Source organism: Vigna angularis, chromosome 1, assembly GCF_016808095.1.
Source record: "Vigna angularis cultivar LongXiaoDou No.4 chromosome 1, ASM1680809v1, whole genome shotgun sequence".
Taxonomy (NCBI): domain Eukaryota; kingdom Viridiplantae; phylum Streptophyta; class Magnoliopsida; order Fabales; family Fabaceae; genus Vigna; species Vigna angularis.
In genome coordinates this window covers 16256834-16276427 of record NC_068970.1, presented here as the reverse complement: position 1 = coordinate 16276427, position 19594 = coordinate 16256834, and the positions used below count along the sequence as shown (strand labels likewise).

At 36.4% G+C, this 19594-nt stretch overlaps 1 protein-coding gene across 6 annotated transcripts in view; it reads left to right on the top strand.

Annotated features, from left to right (window-relative positions):
• The first annotated feature begins 683 nt into the window (after window positions 1-683).
• The window catches only part of LOC108344549 (uncharacterized), a 44127-nt gene continuing 25216 nt past the window's right edge, over window positions 684-19594 (top strand). For 3 of the 6 annotated variants that reach the window (XM_052877576.1, XM_017582992.2, XM_052877573.1), the window contains exons 1-14: window positions 684-995; window positions 1086-1179; window positions 1388-1482; window positions 1607-2124; window positions 2202-2418; window positions 2506-2808; window positions 4192-4339; window positions 12104-12241; window positions 12462-12543; window positions 14385-14662; window positions 14757-14870; window positions 18130-18392; window positions 18631-18873; window positions 18955-19110. In XM_052877576.1, the coding sequence (XP_052733536.1) occupies window positions 813-995; window positions 1086-1179; window positions 1388-1482; window positions 1607-2124; window positions 2202-2418; window positions 2506-2808; window positions 4192-4339; window positions 12104-12241; window positions 12462-12543; window positions 14385-14662; window positions 14757-14870; window positions 18130-18392; window positions 18631-18873; window positions 18955-19110 (2832 nt within the window). In that variant the 5' untranslated portion in view covers window positions 684-812. The remainder of the gene's footprint in view (window positions 996-1085; window positions 1180-1387; window positions 1483-1606; window positions 2125-2201; window positions 2419-2505; window positions 2809-4191; window positions 4340-12103; window positions 12242-12461; window positions 12544-14384; window positions 14663-14756; window positions 14871-18129; window positions 18393-18630; window positions 18874-18954; window positions 19111-19594) is intronic. The other 3 variants (XM_017582985.2, XM_017582996.2, XM_052877577.1) reach the window with 3 other exon arrangements.

The window sequence follows — 19594 nt, the reverse complement described above, 5'->3', positions numbered from 1 at the left end:
TCGTAAAAAATATGTCTAAGAGTTAAAAAGTTTAGAAAAAAAGAAAAAAAAATCAGAAAATGAATTTTAGATAATGAATTATCTTATTTGATTATTTTAACGTTAAAATACTTAATTTCATCATTTTTAAATATCTATCTGTTTTAATACTTTATTTTGCAGGATTCTGTAATAAACAATTAAAAAAACAAGTTAATAAATAATAAAATAATATAATAATTAATTATTTTTGTAAGATTGAAATAAATAATAATAGTAAAAATAAACCAGATTTGATAAAAATATTAATATACAGTACAAAATAAATAAATTACAAAATACTCAATGAAGTAATTTATAGTTTATAAACTGGAAATTTCTAAAATAAACGACTTTAAAGTATTTATGAAATATTTGTATATTAGTCAAACTAATTTATAAGTGTACGAATTTTATCGAACACATTTTATATATATTAACATCACTAATAATGTGCATGTTCACTTCTCACACATCCTAATTTACTAGTTCATATTTATTTATGGACATTTTAATTTAAAGACAAGATATCCAACTAACTATTTAATGTAAAGAGATAAAGACTCACTTACCAATGAAATAAATATCCAGGAGTTATTTCTTGCTAAGATGCTTATTACTCATATTTAAAATTTTACTAAATGTTTACTGCTTCAATCCTTTTAATTTAATTTAATGACAGTAGACAGGGCGCCAAAAATTGGCGGATCACGTTGGCAAACCATGACGTTTTTAGGGTTTAGCAGCTGATAATTAGGGTTTTACCGCCCATCCAATTCAAGAAGAGTGTTACAATGTCTGAAGCAGAAGCAGAGGCAGGTTCCATGGCTTTTGTGGTTGCTTCCCTATCCAAAAGCTTCTATCAGGTGCCTCTGCCTGCGGTTCCTCCAATGCTGGATTGCATTATGGTGTCTACTGGTTTGTCTCCCTTGTCACTCTTCGCTTCCCTTCTCAATGATTTCCCTCGAACTCTCAAGGTACCCCTAATTATTCTCATGCATTTAACCTCTATTTCTCTCACTTATTTTGTTGTTCACATTTCTGTTTTATTTGATGAATTTTAACAGGATCTTATCAACGAAGGTGATGATCTTGATGCTGATAAACGCTCCTACCTTGTGTCGCTGGTGGGCGCGTTTTGCCATCTTTTGAAGAAAACGGGTGAGTTACCAATTAACCATTTTGTCTAATGCCTTTTTTTTTTTGTTTATTCTTTTTATCTTGAACGTTTAGATTATGTTTTCAAATTTTGTATGTGTTTTGCTCTGTTTTTGGTCTGGAAGTCGAAAGTAGGAGGCTATGCTGAATGGAGCATTTGTGGCTGTCACATTACCCTTCATATTCTTCTATCTAATATATTTCTTTACAGGGACTGGTTGTGATGCTGTAGGATTGTTTGTGCGGAGATGTTTTCTTCCTTTAGCTAAGGTGCTACGACCCTTGCAGCATGACTTACTTAATCAGGTATTATCAGAGAAGTAGGCAAACAATTTTGTTTTATTGGTAATTATTGGAGAACTTTTAACTAATTTTGTTTTTTGTGGTTTGCATTTATCGTTCTTGGATGTGTGCATCATTTTGATGACAGATCACAGAATCGTTAATCGGCGTAGTGATTGAAACTTGCACGTGGGAAATTCTTGAAGAAAATTTGGTGCCAATTTTCTTAAAATCAGTTGGTCTTTCCATGGGTATGCTTCATAATGATGATTTGGACTTTTATGAATGGAGTACCGATTCATCTCATCAAGACTTGAATGATGTCATGATTGATCCACTGATGGATAAGGAGGTGTTTCTGTGTCGGTCAAATAGTTTCGAATTGTCAACATCATGCAATGTTCTGTCTGTAATTCTGGAAGCTGCCCTTCAGTATATGCTAACAGATACAATCTCTAAATCAGTGGAAAGAAAAGGGTGCATTGAGGATAATTTTTTTCAAGTTTTGATTTGGGAACTATGCAATTTGATTGAACGGATGCTTTTACATAGTCCCGAGCACAGGTCTTGTGCAGTGGGCCTGCTGCTTCCTATCATTGTTAAAGCATTACCTGCCATTTACTCATTTGAAATCTCAATTCATGGGCAGAGACATGAGTTTTCTCGGTAATGTTCATCTGATTTGTATGCATTTTTCATCTGTTTATATATGTATCTTGTATATTAATATTAATGGTTTTCAGGGACTATTTCTTCATCAAAATATGGAGCTGCTGCAGAACACTGTTTTCAATTGGACCTTTAGAGAGAAGAGAGGCATATAATATTCTATCATTGTATTTCTCTTTTTCCTGGTCCATAGAAGAATGTGAACGTGATGATCGTGATACAGTCGTTATAACTGAAGAATTTGACATAAGAGCAGAAAAAGAATTCTGGAATGAAATAAAAATAGGGCTGGTACTCAAGCACTGTTTCATGATTTTCTGTGGGTTTATTTAACTTGTCATTGTTTGCTTACTTAGGAATCAAACTAAATCTGATCAGGTTGACAAGGAGAGTATAGTGAGGAAACAGAGTTTACATGTATTGAAGATGGCTCTCAATATACAAGGAGGAACAAATTCTGTGCCTAGCATTTCAAAAAAGAATACAAATGAAAAACATCATGGTGTGACAAAGAGGGAAAAATGGGCTTACAAGGAAGCCAAGTCACTTGGCGTTGGTAACCTTTTGATGATACACGACCTGATTATTAACAACAAGCAGTATTGGGACGCATTTGTGCTTTTGTATGAAATGCTCGAAGAATATGGTACTCATTTAGTTGAAGCAGCCTGGAATCATCAGGTGTGAAGCAATTTCTTACTGCCTATGAATCACAATTCACTTACTTCTATTTATACTAATACACAACTTCTAATCTTAATTGAATATTGAAATGAATCATAATGTATGGTAAAATATGAAAGATATTGATAGGTAACAACTCCGACAGAGACAACAAGAACACCCAAAGGGAAAGAAAGAGTATGAAGAATGTTATTACGTGCTGTGAAAAAGAAAAGACGAGTGAACGAATACACAGAGCAAAATGGTCTGACACTTTCAGACTCACCTTCCCACTCTCTCTGCCACCAAGGCAAAAACCGTTGCATCCAATCATTGGGAAAGATCTTGTGGTCCCCATGTTATGGGTTTCCACTTCTTTCATAAACATTATGCACGTGCCTATCATGCCCTTCTCCTCTTTCATCTTTATCAACACCTTCCCCTTTAAAAATCATCTTGTCCTCAAGGTGGACGTCAAGAAAGGATTCCTTCATTTTGCATAGGGATTCCCATGAATTTCACATTCTGGCTGATTTTTCCACTTCACTAAAACTTCCAGTGATCTCTCTTCATCTCCCCTAATTGCTAACACTTCCTCTAGTTCCACCTGTAACTCGAATTCTTCATTCACATAAGCAGGTAATGGTTGGACTTCTGTTGCAGTCGAAATAGTAGGTTTCAGCAAAGATACATGAAAAACTGAATGTTCTTTGCTACCTTTTGGAAGTTTCAATCTATATGCCACCTCCCTATTTTTTCTGTAAATTTTTAAGGTCCATAAAATCTAGGGCTCAGTTTCTGATTAACCCTTTTTGCCAACTTCTTCAACTTGTATGGTTGAATCTTCAAGTACACCACATCTCCCACTTCATAACTTACTTTCCTTCTATGCTTGTCGATGGTTGTTTCATGCAGTTTTGGGCTTGAGCCAACTGGTCCTTCAATATGCTTAACATTTCATTCCTATCTCTGTTCATCCAAGCAACTTCTTCTATAGGAGTGGCTGAGCTATCTCCTCTAATCAAAGGAGGATGATCCTTTCCATACAATATACATGTTATGCCTTTGTTCCTCAGAGTCATGTGTTGTACATTAATTTATTAACAATTCCTTTTTATATGGCTTTGGAGGTCCAGAGACCCTTAGTAGTTGAAGTGAATTTAGTGTATTCTGGAGTATAAATCTGTGAAGATATTGTTGTTTGCAAGGCATTATGTTTAAAATTTTCAGGATCAAATAATCTTAGCACACATTTTTATTTGGTCTGTTTCCAAATGTATGCTCTGTGGCACGCCTTTTTGACCACATGGCGCCCTCAGTGCATATCACTGATATTTTGGTTTCGGATTTTAGTGCTTGCAGAATCAATGGATGATATGCTAAATTAATTGTTTCATATAGGTGTCTTTGTTGCTTCAATTCTCGGGATCATACCTCAATGTTGGAAGCAATTTCAGTAAAATTCAATTTCAATTTGAAATGTCTGGCGAGCCTTTTGATTGGCTATCTATTTTGTGGGATCGAGGCCTTCATCATGACAATCCTCAAGGTTAGAGTGTTCATGATTATGTTCTAGTTTGAATAAACTTGTTTTTTTAATTTTATTACTGTTAGAAAAACTGTGTGCTTTTATTGGATTGATAACGCTTTGAGTTTGTTCTCCATTTATGTTTGGGCTTGACACGGGGAAAACGAATAGGAGAAGGAACAAGACAGGACTTAGTAGATGGTGAAGCATTAGACTCAATAGATGGTGGAGTGTTAGTGGGACTTAATTTTCGGAGAATGAGGTTTTCTGTTAAGAATGAATTATAATGAGCTTTACCTTCGAATTTAGGTTGAAAATATTGTATATTTTCATCAATGGTGACATCATGAGATACAAGGAATTGTTTTGTTGGAGGTTGTTAACATTTGTATCCCTTTTGGGTAGGTGAGTAACTGACAAATATGCATTTAATAGTCTGAGGATCTATTTTACCTCTATGATCAGATGAACATAAAAAAATGATATGCAACCATAAACTTAAGGTACAAGATGATCTGATGTCCTACAGTCCGAGGAAAATTTTGAGGGTAGTTGAATGAGACTATTATTATTTAGTGTTTTCGAGGATGACAATTGACCAAATATGTACTGTAATGACAACTTCTTTCCAATACTGTTTTGGTACATTTTTATTGAGAAGAGAGGCTCGCGTTATGTCTATAAGATTTCTGATTTTTGTTCTGCCAACCTCATTTTTGTTGTGGGTGTTCACACAACAAGATTAATGAATTATCCCTTGTTAATTGAAGATGGAGGACAATGTTTTGTTGAAAAAGTCTTTGACATTATTTGAACAAATTCTTTTAATGATTGTCTCAAATTGGTTTTTAATCATTTGGATGAAGTTTTTGGAAACTTGGCTCACTTCACTTTTTTGTTTGAAGAGAAATACCCATGACACTCAAGTGCAGTCATCAATGAATATGACAAACCAATGAGCCCCATATAAGTTAGGAATTCTAGAGGGTCCCCATGAGTCACTCTGTATTAATGCAAAGAGAACAATCATTTTTTAATTTCTAGAGGGAGAGTCAACAAGCCTGTGCTTTGCAAATTCATAAGTATCACAATGAAACATTTGTTTATAAACTTTTTGGAATAAATTAGGAAACATAATTTCTAGGGTACTGAATGATGGATGACCTAAACAAAGGTGGTATAACCAATTTTTTTTTTTTGTATATTGGAGAGAGTTGTATCTTATATCAAAGACAAAGGAATTTGACTTAGTACTGTGCATCCTGTTTGCGTCCAGTAGAAGGTAGAGTCCATTGTCTTCCTTAGGAATTCCAATCGCCTTCTTCATTCCCTGATCCTAGAATTGGTAGGTTGTAGGATTAACAAGCACCAAATAGTTTATCTGTTTTAAGCTTGTGACCAGAAATCAAATTGGCAGATAATTTGGTCACATGCAAAACATCCTTCAGAAATAAGTTTTGGTTTATCATAATATCTCCTTTTCCAGCAACTGTAATGAAAATTCCATCTGCAAGTGAAATTCTTTTGTTGCTTGGACAGGGTCTATAAGATATAAACCCAATACATGATTTCGTTTTAAGTATGACAATGAAGGCCTGGAAGGAATACAGTGGAAGAAATGATGGGTTGTGGTGTTGCAGCAATGCAGGATGCACAAATAAATACAGCAAAAGAAAGAGAGGGGTGTGGTTTTGCTGCAATGCAGGTTGTACATGAGATTATGCTGGCTCTCAAGGATTTTAGAGTGCTAATACCATGTCAGGAAAACTGTTGATGATATTATTAATTGCAGACGTCATTTGCTCGTAAATTGAACACAGGGACTTAATAATTGAAAATCTTCATTTATGATGGATATAATCAATCCCTACAATTCAGGATCAATGATCCCGTGCAATAAGTATAAATTGTACTGTCAGCCCATTACTCCTTCTAGTTATCCTCCTAATTATAAATGTAACTACATCTCCTAATTTTGTAATTATAACTGTACAAGGAAATAGTAATTGCAACATAAATTAAGGGATTCGAATACACATTAAAGTTAGGATACTCTTGAGATTAAAAACTGATAAAAATATATTCTTGAGGGCTTAACAGATCCCTCTCATTATCTTCTATATATATTGAAAAAGCAAGAGTACATGGAATACCAAGAGACTGCACTAGACCTCTAGGTACAAAACTAGGTACTACTCATTACTGGTCTAGCAGACTAGCCTTAATGATATGTAACAGTAATTATTCTTACACTCCTCCTCAAGCTGGAGTATATAGATTGTATTTACCAAGCTTAGAACAAATAAACTCAATCCGAGGTTCCCTTAATGACTTGGTCAACACATTTGCAAGTTGGTCATTTGATCCAACAAACTCGGTACATATTTCTTTTGACAATAACTTTTCCCGAACAAAATGACAATCAATTTCTATATGTTTAGTTCTCTCGTGAAACACTAGATTTGATGCAATGTGAAGAGCAGCTTGGTTATCACAATACATCTTCAACTCTGGATGTCACAAAAGCTAAGCTCTTGAAGGAACTGCTTCACTCATATAAGTTCACATGTTAGTGACGCCATTGCCCTGTATTCAGCTTCAATGGTTGATCGAGCCACTACATTCTGTTTCTTACTTTTCCATGAGATAATGTTTCTTCCAAGGAAAACACAATATTTAGCAGTAGATCGTCTATCAATAGGAGAACCTGCCAAATCAGCATCACAATATCCTGATACCTGAAGGCTTCCTTTTTCTTCATATAACAGCCCTTCCTCGGGAGCCTTTTTCACATACCTTAGAATGCGAATGATAGCATTTCAATGGCCAACACATGGAGCTTGCATGCTCTGACTAACCACTCCAACTGCAAAAGATAGATCCGACCTTGTAATAGTGAGATAGATTAGTTTTTCAACTAGCCTCCTATATCTCTCCGGGTCAGAGAATAACTCACCTTCTTCTGCTGTTAATTTTTGATTTGGGTCCATAGGACTGTCTACAATCAATCATGCCTGTTTCTTGCAAAATATCCAGAGCATACTTCCTTTGGGAGATTACAACTCCATCTTTTGACTGAGTCACTCCAATGCCTAAGAAGTATTAAGATCCTTGGTTTGGAAATGTCTACACAAGTACTCCTTCAATTGAGATATTTTAGCAGTATCATATCCTGTAATGACTATATCATCAACATATACTATTAAGTAAACACATTTCTTGAGAGACGAATGATAATAAAAGATTGAGTGATTTGCTTCACTGCGTTTTAGCCCAAATTTTTGAACAATGGAGCTGAATTTTCCAAACTAAGCACGTGGTGATTGCTTGAGCCCATATAGAGATCGGTGCAATTTGCAAACCATACCAGACTCCCCTTGAGCAACAAACCCAGGAGGTTGCTCCATATAAACTTCTTCCTCAAGATCACCATGGAGAAAGACATTTTTGATATCCAATTGATGAAGTGGTCAATGACGAATGGCTACCATTGCGAAGAAAAGACGAATGGTAGTCATCTTGGCCATGGGAGAAAAGGTGTCACAATAATCAAGGCCATAAACCTGAGTGTACCCTTTTGCAACTAGCCGGGCTTTTAGCCTATCAATGTCACCATTACGACCGACTTTTATTGCATATACCCATCGACAACCAACAACCTTTTTGCCCGGGGGAAGTGACACAAGATCCCAAGTATTACTGTGGTCAAGAGTCTGCATTTCTGCAATCATGGCTTGTCGCCATCCTGGATGATCAAGTGCTTCTTTCACATTTTTGGGTATAACCACACAAGACACTGAGGATAAAAGGGAATAAAAGGAGGGCGACAGTCTGTGATAGCTAAGAAAATTATAAATGGGATGAGGGTTTCGAGTGGAACAAGTACCTTTTTTGAGAGCAATGGGCCAACCAAAATCATTTTCACCAGGAGGTGTGGCAGGAGGTGGTGAGGGAGAAGAATCTGAAGGAGGAGATTTACCATTTTCTGGAAGAGGACTACCCATCGGGGTATTGTGGCAGAAGATATCAATATGTGGAGAGGAAGGTTTGGGAGGACCTTGAGCATGACTTGGATTGACTGAGACATTGGAGATATTGGACTCAACCACTGGAAGAGGAAGGACCTGTTGGAGGATATGAACATCTTGAACAGATGGAGAGAAGAAAGGTGTTTGTTCAAAGAATGTAACATTGGCAGACATGTAGTACTTCTTGGTTTCAGGGGAGTAACACCGGTACCCTTTTTGAAGCCGAGAATAGCCTAAAAAGACACATTTGATCACACGAGCGGAGAGCTTGTCTAGCCCCGGAGACATGTTGTGAACAAAACATACACAACCAAAAACTCGAGGAGGGGTGTGAAAGAGAGGATCATTGGGAAAGAGAATGGAGAAAGGGACTTTATTATTGAGAGAGGAGGAGGACATCCTATTAATAAGAAAACATGCAGTTAAGATGGCATCCCCCAGTGATGAACAAGAATATGGGCACCAAGCAAAAGGGTACAAGCAGTTTCAATCAAGTGTCTATTTTTTCTTTCGGCTATACTATTTTGCTGGGGTGTATGAGGACAAGTGGACTGATGCAAAATACCATGGGAGCTAAGGATTGTAGAAAAAGTGCAGGAGAAATACTCTTTAGCATTATCACTTCTTAAGATTTTAATTACTTGACCAAATTGGTTCTTGATTTCATTAAAAAAGGATGTGAAGATGGGTAACAATTCAGAGTGATCTTTCATTAGATAAACCCAAGTACATCTAGAATACTCATCAATAAATGTAACAAAATACCTAAAACCAAAAGAAGAGATGCGACTTAGGTCCCCAGACATCAAAATGAATAATAGAAAAACTAGAATTACACATTGATTGAGACCTTTTAGGAAAGATAGATCTAACATGTTTTCCTAGTTGACAAGACTCACATTCTAAAGTCTGAAGACCACTAAGTTCAAGACACATCTTTTTTAACTTTGACAAGTGAGGATGGCCAAATCGGTCATATAACACTTCAGGGGGAAGAGCTGCAACACAGGATACATGTGGACGAGATCCAAAATGGTATAAACCTTTAGCTTCATATCCTTCTCCAATCTGTCTCCCCGAGTCACACTCCTGTATAATAAAAGATTTTGAATCAAAAGTTATTGAAAAATGTAACATTTTGGTTAACTGACTTAAGGAAAGTAAATTGAATAGACAGTTAGGGACAAAAAGAATAGATTTCAGAGTGAGAGAGGGAGACTTGACCGACTCCCTTTGAACAAGTTTTAGAGCCATTTGCAAGGATAATGAAATATGGTTTTTCTTGGAGGGAAAGGGTTGAGAACAATGAGGTATTACCAGAGATGTGATTAGAAGCACCCGAGTCAATTACGCATGAATTTTGACCTTCCATGAATTGAGAAATGCAAGCTGTGGATGTACTTGGGGACTAAGATGATTGGGCCAAGCTGTTAGACTTTAATCGCAGATACTCTTGATACTCTTCCTCAGTGAACTTGGAGTCGGAAGTGGGAGTTTCAGCCTTAGACATATTGGCGACTTTTGAAGGAAAACCATGCAAGAAGTAACAATTTTCTTGAGTGTGACCCACCCTCTTACACTAAGTGCACTGTGGACGTCCCCGACCTCCACGTCCTCCTCCTCTAGTGCCACATCAGGGGGAAGAGCTACAACACAGGATACATGTGGACGAGATCCAAAATGGTATAAACCTTTAGCTTCATATCCTTCTCCAATCTGTCTCCCCGAGTCACACTCCTGTATAATAAAAGATTTTGAATCAAAAGTTATTGAAAAATGTAACATTTTGGTTAACTGACTTAAGGAAAGTAAATTGAATAGACAGTTAGGGACAAAAAGAATAGATTTCAGAGTGAGAGAGAGAGACTTGACCGACTCCCTTTGAACAAGTTTTAGAGCCATTTGCAAGGATAATGAAATATGGTTTTTCTTGGAGGGAAAGGGTTGAGAACAATGAGGTATTACCAGAGATGTGATTAGAAGCACCCGAGTCAATTACCCATGAATTTTGACCTTCCATGAATTGAGAAATGCAAGCTGTGGATGTACTTGGGGACTAAGATGATTGGGCCAAGCTGTTAGACTTTAATCGCAGATACTCTTGATACTCTTCCTCAGTGAACTTGGAGTCGGAAGTGGGAGTTTCAGCCTTAGAGATATTGGCGGCTTTTGAAGGAAAACCATGCAAGAAGTAACAATTTTCTTGAGTGTGACCCACCCTCTTACACTAAGTGCACTGTGGACGTCCCCGACCTCCACGTCCTCCTCCTCTAGTGCCACATGCTCCTCTTCCTCGCATGACAACCATGATAGATGGTTCGATTGTTTCATGAGCTTCTTGAGATTGAGGCACTGGAACACGAAGAAGACGTGTGGTCAAGGCTTCCAAGAAAGGAACCTCATGACTTCTCAGAAGTTGATCTCTGATATGATTCAAATCTGGATGTAAAGCACGGAGGATCATCACCATATAATACTTGTCAAGCTTCTTCTTGATGTCTTCCGAAGATTCCACTTCCAAGAACATTCTCAACTCTTCCACAACTGCTTGGGCTTGAGACCATATCATGGTCTGTCATTTTGAGACATGCAAGTTTGTTTGCTGTATCATAAAGACGTTGAATATCATTAGCATAAATGCTTTGAGCTTTCTTCCAAAAAGAGTGACATGTTTTGAAGGCTCTAAGAGATATCAAAAGTCGGGGTTCCACAGATTGCCATAATAGGGCACACAATTGGAAATCTGCTTGTTTCCATTGTTAAGCCTTTTCAGAAGGTACTTGGCTTCCATCCTGCTCAAGGTGGTCATAATGTCCTTGACCGAGGAACCACATTTCCACGGCAGCAGACCAAGACAGATAATTTTTTCCGTTTAGCTTTTCGGAAGTAATGGAGGGACTTCCAGAGAAAGAAAGAACACTTCCAGACGCCATTCTTGATAAAAATAGGAGAAAGAAAAAATGCGGCAGTGAAGAACCAAAAAACTGAGAGGGTTTCTTATGGTTTTCTTCAAGGGAAGCTTCTGGACATCACTGAAGTATGGTTTTGAGGGTCAGAACAGAGAGAGGAGGCTCAAGCGACAACTATGGAGGTGTCGCAGTGACCTTCCAACAGGTAGAGGGCGGCGCGTGAACAGTACGCGCCTGTTCGTAGCGCACAAAGAAGCGGCGCGTGGCGGAGCGTGGAGGAGAATCGGACTCCGGCTTCGGTGGGGTTGGTCGTCGCGTGAAGAGACGAACCAGATCCGGTGGTCGCTAGACGGAATAGTGACGGCGGACGACGGCGGATAGCGGCAAACAAATGTGAGATGGCAGAGAACCAAGTTGAAGAGCTTTAAACTGCAGTTGACAGCTGCAGGTAGTGACAGGACAACCGCAGACAATAGCAAAGGGCACCGGACAGATGCGAACGACAATGACAATGCTGGTAGACAACCCAGGACATGAAACTTGAGATTAAAAACTGATAAAAATATATTCTTGAGGGCTTAATAGATCCCTCTCATTATCTTCTATATATATATTGAAAAAGCAAGAATACATGGAACACCAAGAGTCTGCACTAGACTTTTAGGTACAAAACTAGATACTACTCATTACTGGTCTAGCAAACTAGCCTTAATGATGATATGTAACAGTAATTAGTAATTATTGTAACAAATACAACTCTCATTAGCTAATTCTATTCTGTTTTTTGTATTAAATTAGTCCTTCTTGCTTACCATTTTTTATTTTATGTTGTTTTCTAATAAATGCAGTGAGGTGCCTGATCATGCAGTCTTTTCTTGACATCGATTGGGAGAATTATGGGAAATACATAAAATCAGTGCCTGAAAATTTTATTCTTGGTCCATTTATTCAAGGGCTAAATGACCCAATACACCATAAAGAGTTTGGTTAGTTCTTTAATCCTTGGGACCTTTTAAATGGTTCCTTTTTATTCTAATTTGAATCTATGTAAAGCCTTTTCTTTTTGAACTACTTAGCCAACTATTTAATTTCACTTAAAGTAATTACTTTATCCAAATATGTGTTCCATTTGTTGCAAAATAAAGTGAATCCCCATAATCTTTACCCAAATATTATATTCTACTTGATTGGCTTTGGATTTTTCAGGTGTAAAAGGAGTTTATATGTCCACGGTGATTGAAGGTGCAGCCAAATTTCTCTGCCATTATGTTAGTTTTCTAGCTCCAAGGTATGCTTAGAAATTGTGTGTTTGGGTGTGAAAGGACTCAGGATAGAAATGTGTTAAAAATTTGGAGAATTTGGAATCCTTTTGTTTTTACTACAAAACTTTAGCACTGAAAAAAGGTTGCTTAGAGCTGGCCTGACGCAGGTTACAGAAAAAAAGGTGATAAAACAATGTAATTGTTTGGTCCAAACTAGAAAATCCTGTAAATTTCTTGAGTAGAAATTTGCAAGAAATCTAATAAAAGAAACCTGTTCCATAATTGGAGAAGATGAAGCAATTTATGCAAAAGTTTCTCAAGTTATGCTCCACTTGAATATAGCTATCAAATTTCGGCCATGGCAGCACCACGGCATAAACCGGCAACCTGCCACCACAACAAGGCAGTGGCGAAGCAGGTTTTTCCATGGCGGCCCATGACAGCCGCTTTTTGCATGGCGGCTAGGGGGGCGTGCAGAAATAGATAAGCAGCAGCAAAGTGGAAGAGATAATGCAATAACCGTGTGGGAGAAGAGAGAGATAGGCAGCAACGCACACACTAAACCCTAATTCCTTCTGTGTTTTTTGAATGGTCAATACATAAGGTTAAGAATTTGACGACCCACAACAGCATACAATGGCTGATTGGTAACAAGGGGTCTTTATACCAACTTGATTTTGGATGTGATGAAAAATTAGTGAGTTACATGCCCAACTGATCTATATGCACACACACATACATACACGAAAAGTTATCGCACTCAACCCATTGGTTAGGTACATACACCCGAAAAGCAGTTTTATAAAAGCTGTACAATACAATAACAATCATAGATTTTTACTGACATTAGGAGATTTTTTGGGGTATGGATTTGATATTAGGCTTTTCTTTGGAGCATTAATCTCATTCAGTCATATAATCTAGCAGTTGATGATTTTGAATTAAAACTCTGCATTGTCCTTGTTTTTTGCTAGTTTTTACTTATGATATGCTTTAGGAGCATGATGGTTATCAAAATCTTGAGTTAACTAGTAAAGTCACGAGTTTACGTTCTCACACCCCTAAACCAATTTAACTCGCAAGTAGAATCGTATTTTGGGAGGCACGTGTAAACTCGAGCAAACTTGGTTAAAATCATGTGAAATTGCCAGTTTAGAGGTGATATCTTCTCTTGATTCGCCTACTGTACCAACAAATTTCTCTTGATATCTTCTCTGCTGGACTCCATCTTTGTGTTTTTGTTTCTGAATCTCCTCCACGCTTTGCCATATCTCACTATCATTTTTTCTCTCTGCCTGAGTTTTAGGGCCGATGGCACATTTTAACTTTTTCAGTTTTAATCACCTCTTATTATTCTGGACCATTGGGCCTCCCTTTTTACTATGCTGAACTTTTGGGCTAACATTTAAGTTCAACAAATTTTTTATGTGAAGTATAAAATATAATCAATTAAAATTATTATAAAAGAATACTAATATTAGAGAAAAATATTTGAAATTATATAATATGATATACTAATAATTATAAAAATGTAAAACATAAAATAATATTTATAACATTATAAATATTAAGTTATGTTATTTATAAATATTTTTATAAGAAGTAACTCTTACTTCAAAGTTTCTATGAGTTTACGTAATCTCTCGAGTTTGACAAGAGTATTTTGATTCTCTTTTTCTTTCTTTTCTCCATACCTTCACAAATTCTTCTTGTATAGATGATGATGACATGCATGCACGATTGCTTGTCTGTCTATAGTTTAGTGGTACTTTTATCCATACTGCTATTACTTACCTCTTTGTTAATGTAAACTATGTGATGCAAAGCTTTGGCTTTACTTTTCTTATTATCTTAAAGTTTATTGCAGGAAACGCGTTGCATTTTTGTACAATTTGGCATCTACTGCTAAACATCAATCTTTTGGACGAGCTGGACTTATGGGCCTTGCTGACTGCATTGCTTCAGTTGCTTCTGCCATTGGAACAGTTAATCATGTCAGCACAGAATCATTTAAAGGAACATTTTCTGTGGAGTTTGTTTCCGAAATGGAAAATCAATACAGTGAAAAAATAGAATTACTTGATATCTTTAGATATGTTGTCGAGAGCAGCAAGCAACATTTTAATCCCAGTTACCGTCTTCAAGGTTTTTTATTTACTCTGCTTGAATTATTCATTTGCTAACCATAAATTTTAGGGTGCACAATGTAGGTCAACTTATGCCTTGATGATGTTTACAGTTTGTGGCAAAATTCTGGAGGCTGCTGTTTGTGTGGTGTGCGCATTTGATATTCCACTTGAAATTCTTTTGCTTTTCATTTCAGCATTGCCAAAGGAGTTTACGGATTATGGTGGTAAGAGAAATATATTATGTCAATGGCTTTCTACATTCTGTAGTCATGAAAATATTTGAAAGGCGAGGAAAGAAAATATCAAACGCTCCATTTTCCCTTCTGTTGTTTACATAATGAGAAATCAAACTAATCATCATTGTTTTCAAATCAAAATTTGAATTGTGAATAACAAGATCTATTTTCTGAAGTGAGTGAATTGAATCTTATCACAAACTGTAAGCTAAATGAAATACTTAAATCACATAAAATTTATTTATGCAAAGAAATATTTAGCGATAGTTTTTTAAAACGTATTATTCAATAGGGAAGGAAATATCAATTTTATGACTTTAAATGAAGGATGTCCGAGTTAACAATGGTGTAGAAGGACCTTCTCCCTTTTGGTCTTTATCAAATCAGAAGATGAAAAATTATTGCTATTGTTGTGTAGTTTTGGGGTATGATTTAAGTTGTCCAAATAATGGAGCCACTCTATTCTCTAGCATATCCAATCATGCTTGTGCTTATCCTGTAGCATACAAATGCTATCTTAAAAGACATTACATGATTGGTCTTCCATGAGTTTCTTAATGTAAATCAAACTGAAGAATAATATGGGAAAATAAAGAACATTTTCAGGGTTATGGATGAGTTCATTTTAACTTCTCATTGCTTTGCAGCAACTGGAAGTGGAATCTGTTGTGAATATTTTCTATTACCCGGGCAAGAGTTGTAGTAGGAGAAATTTTTAGGTTAGGGTTGGTGTTGTTGAAAATCTGTTATGATGGTGCCATGGCTGAAATCGGTGGCAGATTTACAGCTTGCCGCCAGAGTAGGGTGGTGGCAACGTGGGTTTCACATGGCGACCACTTTTTGCATCACGGAATGTGAAGGTGGAATGGAGATGGCGAAAAAGGTGGAGAGAAGTGGTTCCGATTTGAAAGCAAAGGATAAGGTAGATGTGCAGCTACACAAAAGAAACCCTAATGTGCAACAGCCCATGAGAGAAACCTATTTTTTCTTTGTTTTCTCTTTTCTTGCATATATTGAATTTCTTTTGAATGTAATTCTTTCACCTAACCCATTATGGATTTTGTTATAATTTCATAGAGGATTTTAGGTCTTCATATCTGATATTGGTTGGGGTGTCATGTGATCAATGACACTTGAATCTAGTATCCAATATTCATTATATAATCTATATGAGACATTCAGTCCATTGACAAAAGGAATCTTTCCGAACGTCCTTGAATATGCTAGTGAACAAGTACATGTTGGTTTATCCAATTTGTTGAGGAATATCGTTTTCTCTATTTCATCTTGATTGAGTTGAATCAATTTTCCTTTGCTTTCTTCTATAGTTTCAACATCTATGGTGTGCCCATCCTCCCTATCTTATGTTGTATCCTTTTTTTCCACTCCTTGTCACGGTTATGTGGAGATCAATCTTTGCTAAGTGGCTTTCCATGCAACTTCCAACATTTTTCAGACCTTTGACGAGGTTTGTTGCAATAGGTACACCACACACCTTCATCTTTGTTCTCCATATTAGTTATTCGCCCCTTTTTCTGGTTAACCACATATCTTGTTTCCTTGTTGTGTGGCCACAATTTTCACCTTCACCTCATATATTTGGGCAACATCTTTAGCTTTGGAATATTTATGCTTAGCTCTCCTTGTCACAAACATCAACTCTCAAAATCTGTCCCCCAACATCCCACAAGACAAGAATATATAGACTTTCCTAGAGAGTCTCCCCTTGTAACAACAATTAACCATTATACCACTTTTATCTTTAAATATCTTCCAAACCCTCTCATTACTTCCATGTCTAACAAATATCAATAAAATAATTCATTATTTTCTTATATGGTTCAAGATCGTATCATATCTATTCAGGGTCTATCCTAGTCAATTTCGTTGGGGCTATCAGGCCACTGTTCCTAGTCATTTTTGTTGGGGCTATTAGGCCACTGTTTTCAGACTCGTGTTAGATCGTGCATAATTATCTAATTTCACACTTGAATTGTTTTTTCCTAGGCGAGAGAGTGTGTTGGAGATCTAACATTGATTAAGATTAATACATGATTATAATATATAGGTGGTGTGCAATTTCCATCTTAGAACTTGGTTTTGTGAGGTTGAGTTAGACATAAACTCACTTATTAAGATTTCCTTTACCTTTTAAAGTAGTATGAACAAGTTGAGACCAAGCCAAATAATTTTTTCCATTCAATATGTATGGAATGTTAATACCATGAAGCTTTACATCAGACTTTCTGATACCATCTCAAATATTCGGGTAAAATAGAATGTTTTTATTACTAAAAATACATCAGACATATATACAAGATTGGAGGACTAATATAGATATACAATAACAATAAATATGTAATCAGATCCCTATGATTTAGGGATATAATTGGATCCGTACGATTCAGGGATGTTTCTGTTATACACTTTAATATAATCTCCTAAATATGGAAGGATAAAATGTGATTGATGACATTATGAGGCAACTCTTGCCCTTCCTTTGTTACTGAAAGCCTTTTGTGATGCTGATTGGTCATCTAATATTGATTGTAAGCATTCTACTTCAGGAGTAGCCATCGTTATGGGTTCCAATTTAATATCTTGGTGTCCCCACAAGCAGCAAGTTAATCTCTGTTCTAGCACAAAAGTACAGAAGTTTGGCTAAAACATCTACTGAACTAATATGGCTTTCTATTTTTCTCACTGAGTTTTAGGTTTCATTTTAGTCCTCCGTTTCTACTTGAGTTTTGGGAGGGGTGTTAGAGTGAATAATTAGTTGTATTATGTAGTCTGTTACAGCTGTTATCTTTTCTATGTATGCTGATACTAACAATAGCTTTTGTTGTAAGCGGTTGCCTATAAGTAATCTTGTAAGGATTTTTTTGGTAAGAGTGGAAATAATAAACAGTTCAATTTGTTAACAAAGTTTCTATAATTCATTTTCTTCAGGATTGGATATGAACTAAATAAAATACTTTTTGATGTTGTTCTTACTTTCTGATATACAAATCACAATTTGTTGGTTTGGACTTAAGAGCATTACTTGTTACAGTATTTGTTGGGATTGGGATCTGAGTATATGAATTAAAAATATGATTTAAGATTAAGTTTTCATCACATTTGAATGTTCTCTAATAAAAAATCTCCTTGTCTTTCGAAACCATATTTTTTTTGTCAATGAATTTGAAAAAAAAAACTATGATTTTTAGTTCGTTAAATTTTGACTACTCTTCCTGATCCTCCCCAGGCCAGTTAAGGGTGCCTTCGCAAAGATGGCTTTCAGGTTGTGGTTACAAGGATAGGTGTGCCAATTGCTGTAATAATGAGATAAAGCTGTGGAATAGTCTTTATGACTTCCCACAGAGGTTTGTCAGCAATGATCTTCCATTTGATGTTTCTTTTACTTATGACGATGAAGACTTGAGTGCATGGGAGTCTGAAGCGAATAGATGGGCAAAAATGCTTTTCCTTTCTACTGAGCATGGCCATCTCCTGGAACCTATTTTAGTGGTTTGCTTTTGCCTTTGTCTTTTTAGTTTCTGCAATGTTTATTAAATCTTAGTGGAAATTAATTATTTATAGGAAAAAGAAAAATCATCAGCAGTGTCTTGGGTTTTACATTTGTTTTGTTACAAGAGAGCAATAGGATCGTTTTATGACCTGCAATTGATACTGCTCATGGCAGGGGTATCCCTGTACAAGTTTTATGCTGTAAAATCTAACAGGGAAATGACAACTGTTATTGCAGTTTATTCGAAATAACGGTACAAATATCTTGAAACAAAACCATGATACGAGATACATAGTAGTCAAATTCATGATTCTTGTCTTGAGCTTAGTTATGGAGCTTCGCAGAGCAAAGGAAAGAGCAGTTGAATATATTGCTAAAGCCGGAGCAAATGTAGAGAAGCCCTTGCCTGGTGTAGTTGATCATCTGGGTTTCATTGATGAAATCTCTGAGAAGCTTTCTGATGAATTTATATATTTATTGGTACCATATTTTACATCTTTTAGTATTGTGATATGTTTATCCATCTACTTTCTATATTCTTAAATGTTTTTTGCAATGCAGGATGATCTGGTTCAGTTTGCCAAGCAATCTTGTTCTGTTTTCTGGTCTGATGTTTTTACCGAGGACACCACCCTGCCTGGTGCTGTGAGAGGAAAACTTGGAGGCCCTAGTCAACGAAGGTTGTCAATTTCTGCTACCACTGTTGTGTTGCAGGCAGTAAGTACATTCTATCCCTTTTATATGGTTGACTGTTTATTTCATCATGAATTGGATACTAGAAAATTATTCCTTGAAGGTGTATCCTTGTAAATTAAATTTTAAATCTAAACCAAGCTGTAGGTATCATAAGGACTTTGATATTTCTTTCCTTCTAGCTAGCTTTGACATTTAACTTTAATGGAATTCCTTGAATAATTTGGGTACTCGTTTACGAAGTAATTTTCACTGGTAGAGCCTGCAATTGTGAGGAACCAACGTTGTAAAAGCTAAAATGATTTATACATATACTAGGAAGGTAATGTTTTTCACTTAATTGAATAAAAGATACAAAACAGCTCAACTTGTAGAGGAAAAAGGGGGCAAAAAATTGGGTGTGTACTCAACATGCCTGAGATCACTCGGGTACCCGACCTAAAATTATCTTGGCCTATATCCTCGATATTAGCACCAATAGTGCACTATAATAGCCAAGACTTTGCGA